The following is a 14,258-nucleotide window of genomic DNA, read 5'->3' as shown; positions in this document are numbered from 1 at the left end:
ACTGGAACAAGCCAGATCTGAGCTCTGTGATGTACACTTGTGCAGGCTTAGATTCTTTTAGTCTGTGTTTGTCTCTAATGCTCTTCATGGCTGAGTGAAAGAGCAAAGGCGCTGTTGGCTGCTGCACCTCTACCGTCCCCGTGTATGTGACCTCAAGACTGTACTTAAGAGTTACTCCACTCAGACACAGTCCATTACATCCTGGACTTGGTTAGACCTTGCGGCCAGCCTGGCTCTGTTCACTCTCCCTTGTAAACACATAAACATGCACTCACATGCAATTACATGTACGGTCTAAATTGGCACACTCCTGCCCAATTCAACAGAACCACACAGCACAGGATGAAGCCTTCTTATAAACTAAGCAAATGGGCTGAGGGTTTGCTGATGGCTAGAAAGATTCCCTTCCCAAATAGAGTGCATATTTAGATGTGGCTTATGGGCATAGCTAGGTCTAACATGAAGGTGGTCACTGGTTCTCCTATGCAATTTGAGGCCCACAACAGGGCTGTTGTGTTGAAGTCCCTGGTTGTCTCGGCTCATGTACCATCATAGTCCACTCTGTAATCTGGCTGTGTAGAGACTGGACCCGCACTGGGCTTGCAGCCTTGGGAGGAGACTAGTTGTCTGCATCTGTGTGCCAAAGTCAAAACGCTTTAGTGATCCACCACAGGCACACACGTAATTAAAAGCCAAAAATAGTCATGCCAGTAGAGTGATGGAGTTTACTAGAATTCTGTCTATTCAAATACAATGTGGAAACCCTAAACATGCACACATAAAGGGTTTGTGGTTCATCTTGGCCTAATGATGATTAATACATGAGTAGACAGCATGTCTGTGGTGCAGTGTGAACCCTGTGTGGCTCATACATTCCTGACTGCTTGAACACAAGAGGATTGCATCTCTCTGCCTGCCCTCCTTTGTGAATTACCTCTGAGAACATGCGTCTAAAACATCACACTTGTCACACAAGCTGAAGTGTGGGGCGACAGCACGATGAAGCTTTGACACTGCTGAAGTGTGAGGTTGAAGGTTTGTTTGTCTCAACTTGAGCCTCGTCTTAGTTTTGGTGTCTTATTTCGAACTGAAAGAATCAGACAATTGATCGATCGGTCAGCCAATTGTTCTGTCATTTTTTGCTGCTTTTCTTTGTCTTGTGATGTATTAAGGTGAATATCTTTGGCTTTTGGACTGTTTATCAATCAGCCAGTGATTTAATTCTGATGGAAAATCCACAATTTTCTGACATTTTATAGACCAAACAATTCATCTATGGTTTGGGAAAATAATCTCTACTTTTATCCCCTTAAACCAAATAAATGACCAAATCTTCCTTGTACATTCACTATCAATCCACACAGCACTGCTCTTTTGCCTGCATGCATTTATATTTGTCACACTTAAAAAAAAGTTAGAGTATATTCCCTTTCTTTGTGTTCCCAATTGCTTCTTCGAGCTTGGCACAAACAGGTTTGAGCTGAGTCAATTCTTGCATTTATCCACAGGGTAAACATAAGGCACATGGCGATACGCCTGTCCCTTTCATCTCTCTCTCCATCCTGTCCTTCTTACATCTTGTTCTGCAGTAGCCTAAATATTTAACTGAAGAGATTTCCACTCCTATCGCAAATCCTCTTCAACTATCTTTCAATCTCCCTCCCTGTTTCTTTTCAAAGTGTATGCTCTGGGCCAAGAGAGCCACTCAGCTTAAAATCGGCATCCATCTCTCTTTTTCATTTCCCTGAAAAAGTAGCTCCACAAGGTGCCATGTGCAGAGCAGATGACCTGTTTTAGCTGTGAACTATATGGTAAATTCCAGTCACGGCATATAATCACTTTATGCCGTAGCATGATCCTCGTTGCGTGTCAAAGGATGATTACATCTGCACATCACAATGCAGCAATCTGGTTGTTCCAACCTCAGCTATCAGAGCTTGCTCCGAGTCTGTGTGTGTTTCCCATGCTGTGTCACTGCTGACAGCGTCTCAGCATTAACCGCACACACATGCTCAACACACAAAAGACATCCACGCTCTCATTCGTTCACTTGAGCTCTGAATCACTGGCTTTTCACATGTTCTACCCTACACTCATAAACCACTTTAAAACTCCAATATGTTTTCACTCCACGCCTTATGTGTCCTTCCCATCAGTACATCATCTACAAGTACTGTAGATGCAGGAAATAAATAGAGATGATGAAGAGTATTATCATTATTACTAAAGAGCCATTCTAGTGGCTCTGAGGCTGTGCTTCGGGCTAAAGCATGCTAACATGCTCACAATTCTCAATTCAACACGATGATCCAAATGGTTATCATGGTTATTATCTTAGAGTACTGTGTTAACATGCTAACATTTCCCTATTTGCACAAAATACAAAGTACACTTAAGGCTGTTGTGAGCTTCATTAGTTCTGAAAGCATTAAGTCATAAACCGAAGTATTGGACAAATGTAAACTTTAAACTTAAAACGTCAAGGGATCACCAAAGTTATTACAGTTCAGCCTGAGGGGAGCATGAATGTCTGTACCAAATTTTGTGATAATCCATCAAATAGTTCTTGAGATATTCCACTCAAAACAGTGAATGCTAGGAGGAAAACTCTGATAGAGGATAAAAAGTCAAACTGCTGGTGGTGCTAAAGGAAAAGCCAGGGATTGTAAAGGTCGGGAGGACTTCTGGGAAATATGATTGTCTGTACAAAAGATATTACCAATCCATCAAATAATTGTTGAAATATCTCAGCTTGCACCAATACAAAGTAGTGGACTGACCAACAGATAGTCAGTCCGACATCCCTATAGCCGCACTGCTAGCATGGCTAACAAGCGGCCAATGAAAAAAAAGCTTTACCACATGGTTAAATATCGTGGTGGAAACATTTTGTAGACTTTGCTCAAAAGGAAAAGGACTAGTAAACTTGGCTGTGCAGTAGCGGAAACCCACAGCTGTTCTATCCATCCCTCACACTCAAATCCACCATCTGCTAGCTCAGCCAATAATGTGTCAGAAGAAGATGTGCATGAATTACTATAGGAGTCTGGCAGCACATCACTTCAGAGCAGAACCGCTGTTCCGATCACAAGCTGTTGGGCCCATTAGCTATACCAAGCATTAGGTCAGTTTAAAACATGCTGATAAATGAATAGAGAAATCCAGACTGCCTGAGCAGCTGCTTTTCCTTTTGCATCCTCAATATGCCTTTTCTGTGACCCTATAGAGCATTGCTTCGTTTGACTAGAGGATTTGTCAAAGGCAGCAGCTCAATATCTCTAAATTACACCCCTGGATGAAAATAGGAGCTATGACAACAGAAGAGAGAGTGCTCCTCTCATATGAACGGGCATATTACATATCGGCAATGTTTGAGGGTTTTCTTGGAAATGCTTTTGAGGGATTGGATCATGCTTGTAATTGAGGACAAGCGATGCAAATGCCAACCCCTCCTCCAAGGGAAACAGGACCTCTTGAACTATGGTTTGGGAGTTGGTCTGTGAAAAGGAATTGTCAGGAATGAGGAGGATTTCTCTCTCACATTCCACAACCAGAGAAATATCTCATCTCACTGAGACTTTTCCTTACAAGAGCCTTTATCAAGCAGGTTGATTTATTAACCGTACCCTTCTCTGATCTGCAGCCAACTACTGGGCCCATAGCTGAAATTCAATTTGCAAGTGCTTAGAGCAGCAAGGCCAATTTCCTAATGCTGAAGGTGTAGCATGAATAAATTGTCTCTCTCAGTATATAAAACACAGTAGTGGGGTATGGACTAAAATGTTTCCATCACTTTTATTTGTTTTAGTAGTCTGTGACACATTTTCTTGAATTATTTCTCTATAAAATGCTGTTAAATACTTTAGTGTTATATAGTATTTTATCCACTAATACAATAATAATGTCCACTAAGAGGTGAGTGTCACTGCTGGATCAGGAATAAAACAGAAGGAGAAATGTTGCTCAAGTGTTGTTTTATTTACTGAGTGCCTGAGATGGCCATTTTGATAAAATATTTTAATTCAATTATTGTTTGCGCTGCATTATTTATCTAATGAGATGGACAATTTACAGTGACAGCTACAGACTAGCATAATCATTTCCAAAGGGGTAGATACTTAGTGTATAGTGTGTAAAATACAAAGAAAAGGTTACTTAAGGCCTACAGTGTATGTAATTTAGTTAGGTCGCACTGATGATGATGATGATGATGATAGGAAAAAATACCAGTGTTGACAATGGGGAAACATTTCTGTTCTATGAAATCACCTTTGCATTCTGCTAATAACAATGAGCCTTGTTCACAAATAAAAAAAGTTATTTAGTATTAAGAAATATTTTGTTCATGTTTCCAGATTCAGTATTGCTGTGTATCGATTGTTTATGGCACAGTTTCAATACCTTTATCAATCATCCTGTTTTATTGACTTACATAACCTTTCCGCATAGCGCAAGTTGTACAGATTTTAGGGATACAAAGCATTTGAAGATACTCCAAGAAATGACGTCACAATAAGCAAAAACACCAGTGTAGACACAGGCGGACCATCTCTATTACAGGGTTGAAAGGGTTAAACATATGAACAATCTGCATGGACTGCATGGAAGCTTAAGTGAGTCTTTTAGGCTGTTTTGTAAATTCTTGTGTGATGACAACACGACACAGGGGACACAGTTCTCCCTTAATTGGGGACTAGATGGGTTTGCTTGACAGAAAGAAGTAGCACCGGAGGTACATTTCTCAGTGAAAGCTGGAGTTAGGAGGCATAGTGCTAGTAAGTGCTCCCGGAGGGGCACATGCATCACTTGCAGACCTATATGTTTGTTTTCTCCTGCAGCAGCACCGGTAGCACAATCATCTAAGCAAGCTAAAATATCATTTATTTTTCCATTATGATTTTAGCCTGTCTTGGTGTGACAGACGAGAGTAGCAGTGAGAATAAAGAGTATAATCTGTCATCCCTCCCTGCTCCACTGAGCACATAGATGATGTGAGTAATGCCTTAGAGAAGACGGGGCTACAGAAGAAACTGATGGTGGCAAGAGGAAGGTAAACATTTAAGTTACAGAAATGAAATGCAATTTGTACCGAAAAAGCAAGAAGTTAGGATGAGGAACAAAATGACAGAGAGAAAGAGAGAGAGAGACATATGGATGTAATTGAGGGCCGATGAACTGATGATGTCATCTCACAGTCAGGTTATCAGGCCCCAGGCAGAGCAGCTAAGACTCACAAAACATGTCTCTCTTCTTGAAACATATGGACACACGGACACACACACACACACACACACACACACACACACACATACACTTAGATGAGCTACAGTTCCTTGGACGTGCCAAGTTAGGTCTGGCAATTATGTAGCATGGTTAACATGTTTGCTCAGGCTAATCCTGCAAACTGAGTGTTAGCCGTTCTAGTTTGAATTGTGATTAAAGCTTTAGTTTTCTTCGCGCACACACGCACACACACACACACACACACACACACACACACACAGACACACACACACAGACACACACACACTCTGTCCTTCCCATTAGCCTCTTTGGCATGGCTACACAATGACCTCATCTGGAATGGGCTGAACTCCAGTAAAAACACACACACACACACACACATGCACGCACACACACGCACACTGAGCAGTAGAGCCTGTACAGTCCCATATAAGGACTTGCTGATGATGTAATGGGCGCCACTGACTGAGAGTGAGACTCAGTGTGCAGAGCACTTCTCATAATGTTTGGTTTTCCGGATGGAATGTCCACATCACTGGGATCTCCGGGAAAGGGAGAGGTGAAAGAGTAGAGACTATTTATTCTCTGAGGATTTTAAAAGACAGAGGCCAACAACACAGCACAGGTAGGAGCAGTCCAAAGACTTGTGAACAGCGGAAAGATAGAATGTGCATTTAGAAACGTGCGGCACTTAAAACTTCCTTTTTAACTGCAAAATGACTTACTGGCAACGCAAGGATTGAACAGTTCTGCACAGATGCGATAGCTAGCACGTCTTACAATGTCAAATTGATATTGAATAACAAAAGTGCACTTCAAAAGGTAAAGTTTTAAATTCAAAGACTGTGAATTAAGTGTCACTCTGAAACTCTTACTCTGAAAACCTATGGGATTTCATTTCTAAGTTACCACTCCTGGCAATTCTCTCTTTTTAAAAGGTGCATTATTAATAAGACCATACTCACAACTAAAAATGAGACCATATAAAAAACAACTTTGAGGTAAGGTAGTGTAACTTATTAATGTGTATATGTATTAGTGCAATATACCATCAACTTAATGAAGAGCCATTAATTAAATTTAAAACATTTTCTCTTTGTTAATTTAACCCACACACATTATAGCTGTAACGGTATGCATCTTGTAACAGAAAAGGCACAGATGCACTAAATGTTAAATTAAATTTCTAGATCCTGTCCTCTTAAAAAAAGAAAAAAAAAAATCAATGTTAAGATGTCTCTGGATGGTACACTTGTAGTGCCCACACACACATATACTGTATGAGGAGTTTGATTCCAAATAGTCAAAAACTGGAGAGATCGCTCTGAAGTGTGCTTCACTTGTATTAACACATAACAAAATGTACAGTGCGTATTAAATGCATTTGTACATTGCTGGAATGCATCTGGGGAAATGTGAGGAGTGTCTGTAATTACATATGGAACAAGGGGGAATTCCTGCCTCTCTTAGCTGGAAATGGGGTAACATTCAATGTGCACAGAAGGAGGGTGATTGGGTGCAGCGTTGTGGGTACTCAAGGGTAAAGGAACTTCTTAATTAACAAACACTCCCTGCCAAGAGACCATCTGCTGTGATACTTAAAGCACCCGACAGAACGCGTGCTGCAAAACTGTGTAAAACAACATGGAATAGCAAGGACATCTACATGTCCACACACACACGCAGTTAGCTGATAGATGTACAAGAGAAAAGAAAGTATTCCCAGCTTCTGTAAAAGTTCAAGTAGAGAGGAAATCGTGATCCAAATTCTTCTGGGAATTAAAACAAACATTTATGCTGGAAATACACAATTTAAGAAATGATTGAAATAAGAGTCAATTGAACAATAAAACCTGTTTGACATCAGCGTCGTCTGTTTTTCTCTACAGACTCAAGCTCTTGAATGCAAAGGAGAGAGAATTCCAGGAGATAAAGGAGAAGAAAAGTGAAAGAGAAGTATCAACTCTAAAGGGCGAGCTGATTAACCTGAAGGCTTTTGCGCTGCTGGTTGTAAAGGAGCAACAGTGTCTGAGCGAGCTGCTGGAGGAACAGAGGTGTCGTGTCAAAGAACTGACTGCCGTCGCTGACCACATCAAGCAGGACGTCGGAGCTGCTTGCCCCAGTGCAGAGAAGCCCAAATCCCTGCATCTGGAGGTGGAGCGCCATAACCAAGTTTCAACTTTGAACCAAAGTCAGAACACCATGACGGCCCCAAGCTTGCTGTCAGAGGTGGAGGTACTGAGGAGAAGGGTCGTGGAAATGGAGGGAAAGGACGAGGAGCTGATACGCATGTGGGAGCAGTGTCGAGACCTGGACCGGAGACTGGCGAGGGAGACCAGCCACTGCCGTAGCTTAAAGGTTGAGGTGGATAAACTAAATGGCAGAATCAGTGAATTGGACCGGATAGAGGAGGCTTTAGGTAAGAGCAAGCAGGACTGCAGTATTCTGAAAGGCAGTTTGGAACAAGAGAGAGAGGTTAGCAAGACGCTGTCAGGTGAGCTCCACACTCTGAAAGCTAGGGTGAGAGAGCTGGAGGCCGTTGAGGGCCAACTGGAAAAGAGTGAAGCGGTGATTAGACAGGACCTGGCCAAGCTCAGGTCGCTGACTGTAGCTTTGGTGGAGGACAGAAAGACGATGGCTGAAAGGCTACGACAGGCTGAGGAAAAACTCAACAAGAAAGAGGGCAAAAGAAATGAGCAAAGCAATTTGGCAACAATGACAGAAAGACTGAGAGAGGAGAGGCAGCAGGCACTGAGGTCTAAGGCGGATTTAGAGGAAAGAATAAAGGCCATAGTAAAGGAAAAAGATGAGCTTCAAGAGAGGCTAAAAACAGAGGAAGGGAGGAACGGAGAGCTACAGAGTAAAATAACCATAATGAAGAAAAGGCTACAGGTCTTGGAAAACAGGAAAGAAAAAGAGGAGAAGTATACACACAGCTCTATTCCTAACAACACTAACCATCACTGCCTAACAGAGGACAACAAAGTCAAAGAACTGACTCAGGAGCTAGACAGGCTACGAAAGAGACTGCAGGACAAGGAGATGCTGGAGGGAGAACTGATGAGGCTGGAGGAGGACTTTGAGTCCCTGCAAAAGAGGTTCAAGGACGAACAGAGGAAGTCCCAGGCTTTGGCCGAGGAGCTGGAGGTGTCAAAGAGGGAGCTTTCCAGGTATGAGCAGGCAGAGAAGCAGGAGGTCAACCAGGAGCACCTCCTCCTTTGCCGTCTTCAGAAGGAGCAGGTTAAGTCCAGACTCCTGGGCAGAGAGATTGAAACCTTGAAAGAGAAACTCCAGAAGCTGATGGGAACTGAGGAGTCCATCTGCAGGGTCCAGACGGATCACTCCACCCTGCAGGGCAAACTGGCCCAGCAGGAGGGCAGGAATAGGGAGCTGGCCAGAGAGATGAAGGAGCTGAGAGGTGAGTTAGACAGGTATAGGCTGATGAAGAATCTCACACCTGGTGCAAACAGACAACACTTTTCAGACCTTCATCAGACCTCCAGAGAGGTTCAGACTGAGCCAGCAGACAGCCTGCCTCCTGAATACAGCGAGCACAGCGAGAAACTAGATGAACAGAACGAGGAGGAGGACCCAAACCACAATTCGGAAGTCATGAACAGAAGGAGCTCTCTTGTGAACAACCTTAACAGCTTGAACAGTGCAAATAACAACATGAACCAATACAGCAGCCATTCCTCTAACGGCATGGATATGCACCCAGGGGTCAACGGCGAGGTGATGATGTTAACACACACACCGGGGCAGCCCCTGCACATCAAAGTAACACCGCATCATATACTCAACACAGCCACACTCGAGATTAGCAGCCCGACTGGAGACACAGCTACGTCCTACACCAGCACAGCTGTCATCCCAACAAGTGGAGCCTCACCTAAGCAGAGAATTACCATCATCCAGAACTCAGCTCTGTCCCCAGTTAATACTAAAACCCCCCCTTCAAGCCCTGACTGCACCGCCTCTCCCCTTAACGGAGCACCCATCTCTCGGGTGTTAAGCCCAAATTCATCACGCTCCGTGACACCCGACCACAACAGCTCCCCCATCCAGATCGTAGCGGTCAGGACCTGCTCTCCAGAGCCAACAGAGGGTGCAAATCAGTCCGTCTTCTGCAAGACCCCGGAGCGGCAGAGCAGCTGGCAACATCAGAGGTCCAACAGCACCGACACAAGTCCCAGCATCATCACCACGGAGGATAACAAGATCCATATCCATCTGGGGAGCCCGTACATCCAGCCCCTGAACGGTATGACCCACAGCATCCCACAGCCTGTTGGGCCGTACTATGTCCGACATGAGCAAAGGACTCAAGTGCTCACCAATGGCTGTCATGTCAAAGGTGTTGGCAAGATTACAAGTAGCATCACTATATCACCTGCTACATCTTCAGCCTCGCATTCCTCAAATATTACAGTAAGTGGCCTCTGTGAGTAGGTGGAAATGTATATATTCTGAACACACAGTAGTTTGTGCTCAGCCACTTTCCTGGACTACACATCTAAATCAATACACTTCCTCTGATGAAAACCTGGGATTTGTTGTATGTTTTAATAATCAAATAAATGCTTTGTGGTTTTTGTCCTAGAAGAGCCTTTGTAAAGCCTACTTGTGTCCTAAACTTACTGACATTAACAACCCTTTATTGACTGTATGACATGCGTGTCTAATGCTTGTATGAGAGCTATGTGCATTATTGGAACCAAATGTGTGATGCGCTTTTTAATAATGTTTTTTTTTCTGCTCATTAAAACAAATTGTCTTGTTTTTTACTTATTCGCCTTGAAGACTTTTGAGAGGAGGTTGGCATCAACACGGCTAACAGGTTGCTAGCTAGTTTAAATGCAAAACAGCTGGAATCAGAAAAGACAGAAAGAAAATGGTACAGCCCTGCTTAAATTTTTTTTCCCCCCTCCAGGGCCAACTCCACACAACACAACACAACACATCAATCACGTCCAAAAAATATGGGGTTATCTGTTAATTACCTTGCTTATTAAAATGAAGAGAGGGAAGAAAACTAAGAATTAGAGTGATAGAAGAAGTGTTTGCTGTGTTTGATTAAAAATTCCTCACAACTTGTGTGTGTGTGTGTGTGTTTGTGTGGGTGGAAGTGTGAAACCTCTTTCAAATATGCACTGGAAAACTCTGCTCATGTTTTTCTGACACAATAAAACTTGGAACACCTAGTGGTGGAGGGGCTGTTCAGGTTTAACTGTGGGTGGACCACTAAAAGCCTTTGCTATTCTGAGTACAAACTATAAACTTAGATTGTAATTGTCGGAGTCTGAACACGTCTGAAATTGACAACTGATGTACGGTTAAATCCCTTTTGAGCTTTTGCACAAATCCATGAACACACTTCAATAGTTTCTCCTCATTTAACGTCTAAAAACCAACCAAATAAAGTTGGTAAACCATCACAATGGTCACAATGTGAGAGAAAGAGCAGCAATCGGCATCAGTGCAGCATCACTTTACAACAGGTAAAAGACATAAATGTTGCTGCTGGTTTGTTTACTTTATGAACAACTCTTGTTTATTTCATCACTTTGTAAAATGCAAGAGAAACATGACTCCTGCAGCCAAAAGTGAATAGTATCACTTAAATGATAATCTGATACAAACACACAATAGACTTTAAATGACTTTGTTGCTATGTTTTAGTTTCAGTCACTCACGTTGCTCTGTAAAGCTGTAAGGCGCCGAATGTTATGGAAAATAAAAATATGTAACAAGTCAAGAACAATAATAGAGCGTATCACTGAGGAACAGAGAAATATATTGTCTTCAGTGTATTCAGTCATTTCACACAAGTGGTATAAAGAGGGACAAAGAGTTAAACAGAAAGTAGTCTATTAATAATTTAAAATGTAAAACAATTATCCAGAATTGTTTATTCTATGCTTTTATTAATGTACTGATATCCTCTCAATTATGTCTATGTTTTCATTGTTGTAATCATCAATCAATTAAACCCAGCTCTCTGTACAGCACATTTGTGTTTTTTTTAAATGTGTCATATAAATAATTTGACTTGGCTGTATTTCGGTCAGCCAAACTCAATAAACTGAGACTAGAATCAACCCTAAAGCTTTCATTGTTTAAGTTCACACAACAAGCATCAGATCACACTTTTTAAGAAAAAGCGCCTAAGACACCAACTGGCTATTAAATAGATTTTATAAATGATATCTATGCGCCATATTTGTGTCACCTAAACGAGAAACTAACCCACAGTATTGGTGGTAGGAGAGGCATAGCAGGTAAATGATGACAAACACAGAGACGCACTAACCACACTGACATCACTGGTTTGGAAAGTGGAAACCAGATGAGGCATTTGATGACTGTCCGGGGCAGACAGTAATGTGACAGAGAATCTTTGTCATTAGTGTGAGCGTTTCGCCACGAGACATCGCCATAAAAGTCAAACTGCTTCAAACAAATATCCTCTTCATTCTCAAGACTTCAAAGTCAGTTCCATGCTCCATCTAAAACGCCTCAACTCTCCTTTTCTGTCTTGTCAACTTTACGTCAGCCTCACAGCCTTTTCTGTCAAGCATCTCTGCGATACAAATGAGCACGGATGGGATGTCAGTCGAGGTAAAGGGGCCTGGTTAGAAAAACAAACATCTTTCAGATTTATTCTGCACGGTGAAACGTCTGCAGCACACCTGTTTGGAGCTAGATATGGATACTTTTATATGACTTTTAAAAAGGAAAAAAACTTAACAAATATGGGTGTCAAAGCATCCTGCAGCAGATATGAATGTGATCACAGCTCAAAATGATGTGGTTAAAGTTTCTATATGAGGCTGGCGGTAAACTAACACGAACAGCTACTTCACAAAAAAGTTAAAAAAAAGTCAGCAGGAGTGCACATCAGGTGGAAAACTCCTAACACAAAGTCATGGCTTTTGAATCTAATCAGATTTCTCTGGGGTCTCTGAAGAAGCCTGGTCCAACAAGGATAAGCAGGACCGAAGGATTCATTCATAGAATCAATAAAGAGCTGAAAAATGGAAAACCTGCCCCAATGCATACAGGGAAAACACTGATGGGCCTGCAACTACAACATGTTTAGCACTGCAACTTCAAGTTAAAATAAAATGATGACTTTAATTATAAAACTTAACTTTATTAAAGATTTGTGATTATATGTCCAGCTGCCTGTGCAGTATAATGAGGATATTACAACAAAACCATGAGTAGCTAGTAATGAATGATCAACTGAATAAAAAAAATAAATAAAATATTTATCATCAGCACTTAAGCAGAGTCATAACAACTGACTCAGCACATGTCAAAAATTAAACGACTGTAGTAAAAATACATACGATTGCAAAGCATTAAAAGTACAATGTGTTACAATTGAGTTCTCTGTTATGGAAAGAAAGTGATAAAACAATCAGAAATCTATTAATCAGTTTAATGCTGCTGCTAAACAGCTCGCATCCACAGTACAAACTAATCCCTAACTTTAAAACTAAGACCTTGTGAAGCCTGGTAAAATGTTCCACAGTGCACTTTGGTTGCAGGACATCGCAGGCTGTAATTTCACTACACATGTGGCTTAGTGCCGTTGAGGCCAGTCAGGGTGAATGTCAGCGATTGTTGAACATATCTCGTTACGCTTTCTGGGAAGTATGATAAGATTTTTATCTTGTTGAAAAATCTTATTATATATATATATATCACTTTTCTTTTTCTGCATTAAGTTGCACAAGTGCTCAGGTTGGAGTGACACATTTGTTTGTTGGTAGTGAGAGACAGAAATACATCAGAGAGGGACAGACTGAATATCTCTAAAATAATCGTTTCACAGTAACCCCCCCACCCAAAAAAACCCCCAAAAAAACACACTTTCTTATTCTGCACCTCTTTGCAGCACAATCAGGTCAGTAATCCTTAAAAGTGCATGACCGCCCTCTATTGGTCTGCAGCGTGCACGAAGCTATGTGCATCGAGCAGCCACAGGGAACTTCCTCTGGTGGTGTGTGCAGTTAGGATGAAGATGTGCACAGCAAAAAAGAAAGCAGAAAACTATGTGCAGGTGGAAATGAGCTCACAGGTTGAGATTCAAGAAAAAGTTCGTGGTAGAAGACAGTAGAGCAACACTGACGTTACCTTAATTACTTTCTGCGATGAGCCACACACAAACAAACTGACACGTGTTACATGACTGCTGGTAACAACCCGTGCTAACAAAGCAGCCATGATAAAGGTAAGCTACGATAAACACACGTAACGCCACAGGTGCTTGTATTGCGGTTGCTATGGTGACCGATGGAAACTGTTCACAGAATGCTAGCTGAAGTTAGCAGCTACACAGTCGGCGGCTAACGCTGCCTAGCTAACGTTAGCTTACACCTAGCTAAAAACCGACAGCCACTTTTAGCTACGAGCTGCGAGCTAACGCTGCGAGTTGGCTCACCAGGACGCCCCCAAGGACCAAAACGCTTAAAAATAAAGATACTGGAGTTAATAGAGATACCTGAATTACCCTCGTGGTCCCACCACTCGTCACCCAAGTCGTCACCCATGTTCCTGAAGCGGAGGTTTGTCCAATCCGGAGCTGCAGCGGGCTGTGGTGCGTTCACGAGCAGCGCGTTTACAACACGCAGCGTGGGGTTTCTAAAGTTAGAGGGACAGTCTGCAGTTTGCAGAACAAACCAAGAGACCTGATTTCCCCTTATTGTAATTTAAACACTTGTTCTTATAGATTTATGTGCATTTAGGCCTTAGTCTTAAGAATACTTAATTTTTGTGATAAGTAATCTCACTTTTTACTGACTGTAACATTTACTGTATATATATTTTTGTATATGTTCATGAAATTAATTTATTTATTCATCTTTCTTGATAAATTTTACATTTGGAGGCTAATATCTCTTAAGTTAGTGATCGTTTGACCACCTAAGAGTGTTAAATAATAAAAGCAGAATATGGCTCTGTCATTGCTGCAAGCTCATACAACCTAATCCAATTTTAATGTC

At 41.9% G+C, this 14,258-nt stretch overlaps 2 protein-coding genes across 4 annotated transcripts in view; one reads left to right on the top strand and one right to left on the bottom strand.

Moving 5' to 3' along the window:
• cmss1 (cms1 ribosomal small subunit homolog) overlaps positions 1-13,814 on the bottom strand; it is a 29,586-nt gene extending 15,772 nt beyond the window's left edge. For 2 of the 3 annotated variants that reach the window (XM_070837649.1, XM_070837650.1), the window contains exon 1: positions 13,757-13,814. In XM_070837649.1, the coding sequence (XP_070693750.1) occupies positions 13,757-13,805 (49 nt within the window). In that variant the 5' untranslated portion in view covers positions 13,806-13,814. The remainder of the gene's footprint in view (positions 1-13,756) is intronic. The other variant, XM_070837651.1, reaches the window with a different exon arrangement.
• Positions 5,783-10,337, top strand: LOC139208384 (filamin A-interacting protein 1-like). Its single transcript, XM_070838049.1, has 2 exons — positions 5,783-5,869; positions 7,134-10,337. The coding sequence occupies exon 2, from the start codon at positions 7,447-7,449 to the stop codon at positions 9,694-9,696; it is 2,250 nt and encodes a 749-aa protein (XP_070694150.1). The 5' UTR covers positions 5,783-5,869; positions 7,134-7,446; the 3' UTR covers positions 9,697-10,337.
• Positions 13,815-14,258: the final 444 nt, after the last annotated feature.

The sequence above is a fragment of the Pempheris klunzingeri genome, chromosome 10, assembly GCF_042242105.1.
Source record: "Pempheris klunzingeri isolate RE-2024b chromosome 10, fPemKlu1.hap1, whole genome shotgun sequence".
Taxonomy (NCBI): Eukaryota; Metazoa; Chordata; class Actinopteri; order Acropomatiformes; family Pempheridae; genus Pempheris; species Pempheris klunzingeri.
This window is presented reverse-complemented; position numbering and strand designations above follow the sequence as displayed.

Excerpts from the sequence above, each read along its gene's own strand:
- LOC139208384 (XM_070838049.1), top strand. The coding sequence starts at position 7,447 with ATGACGGCCCCAAGCTTGCTGTCAGAGGTGGAGGTACTGAGGAGAAGG.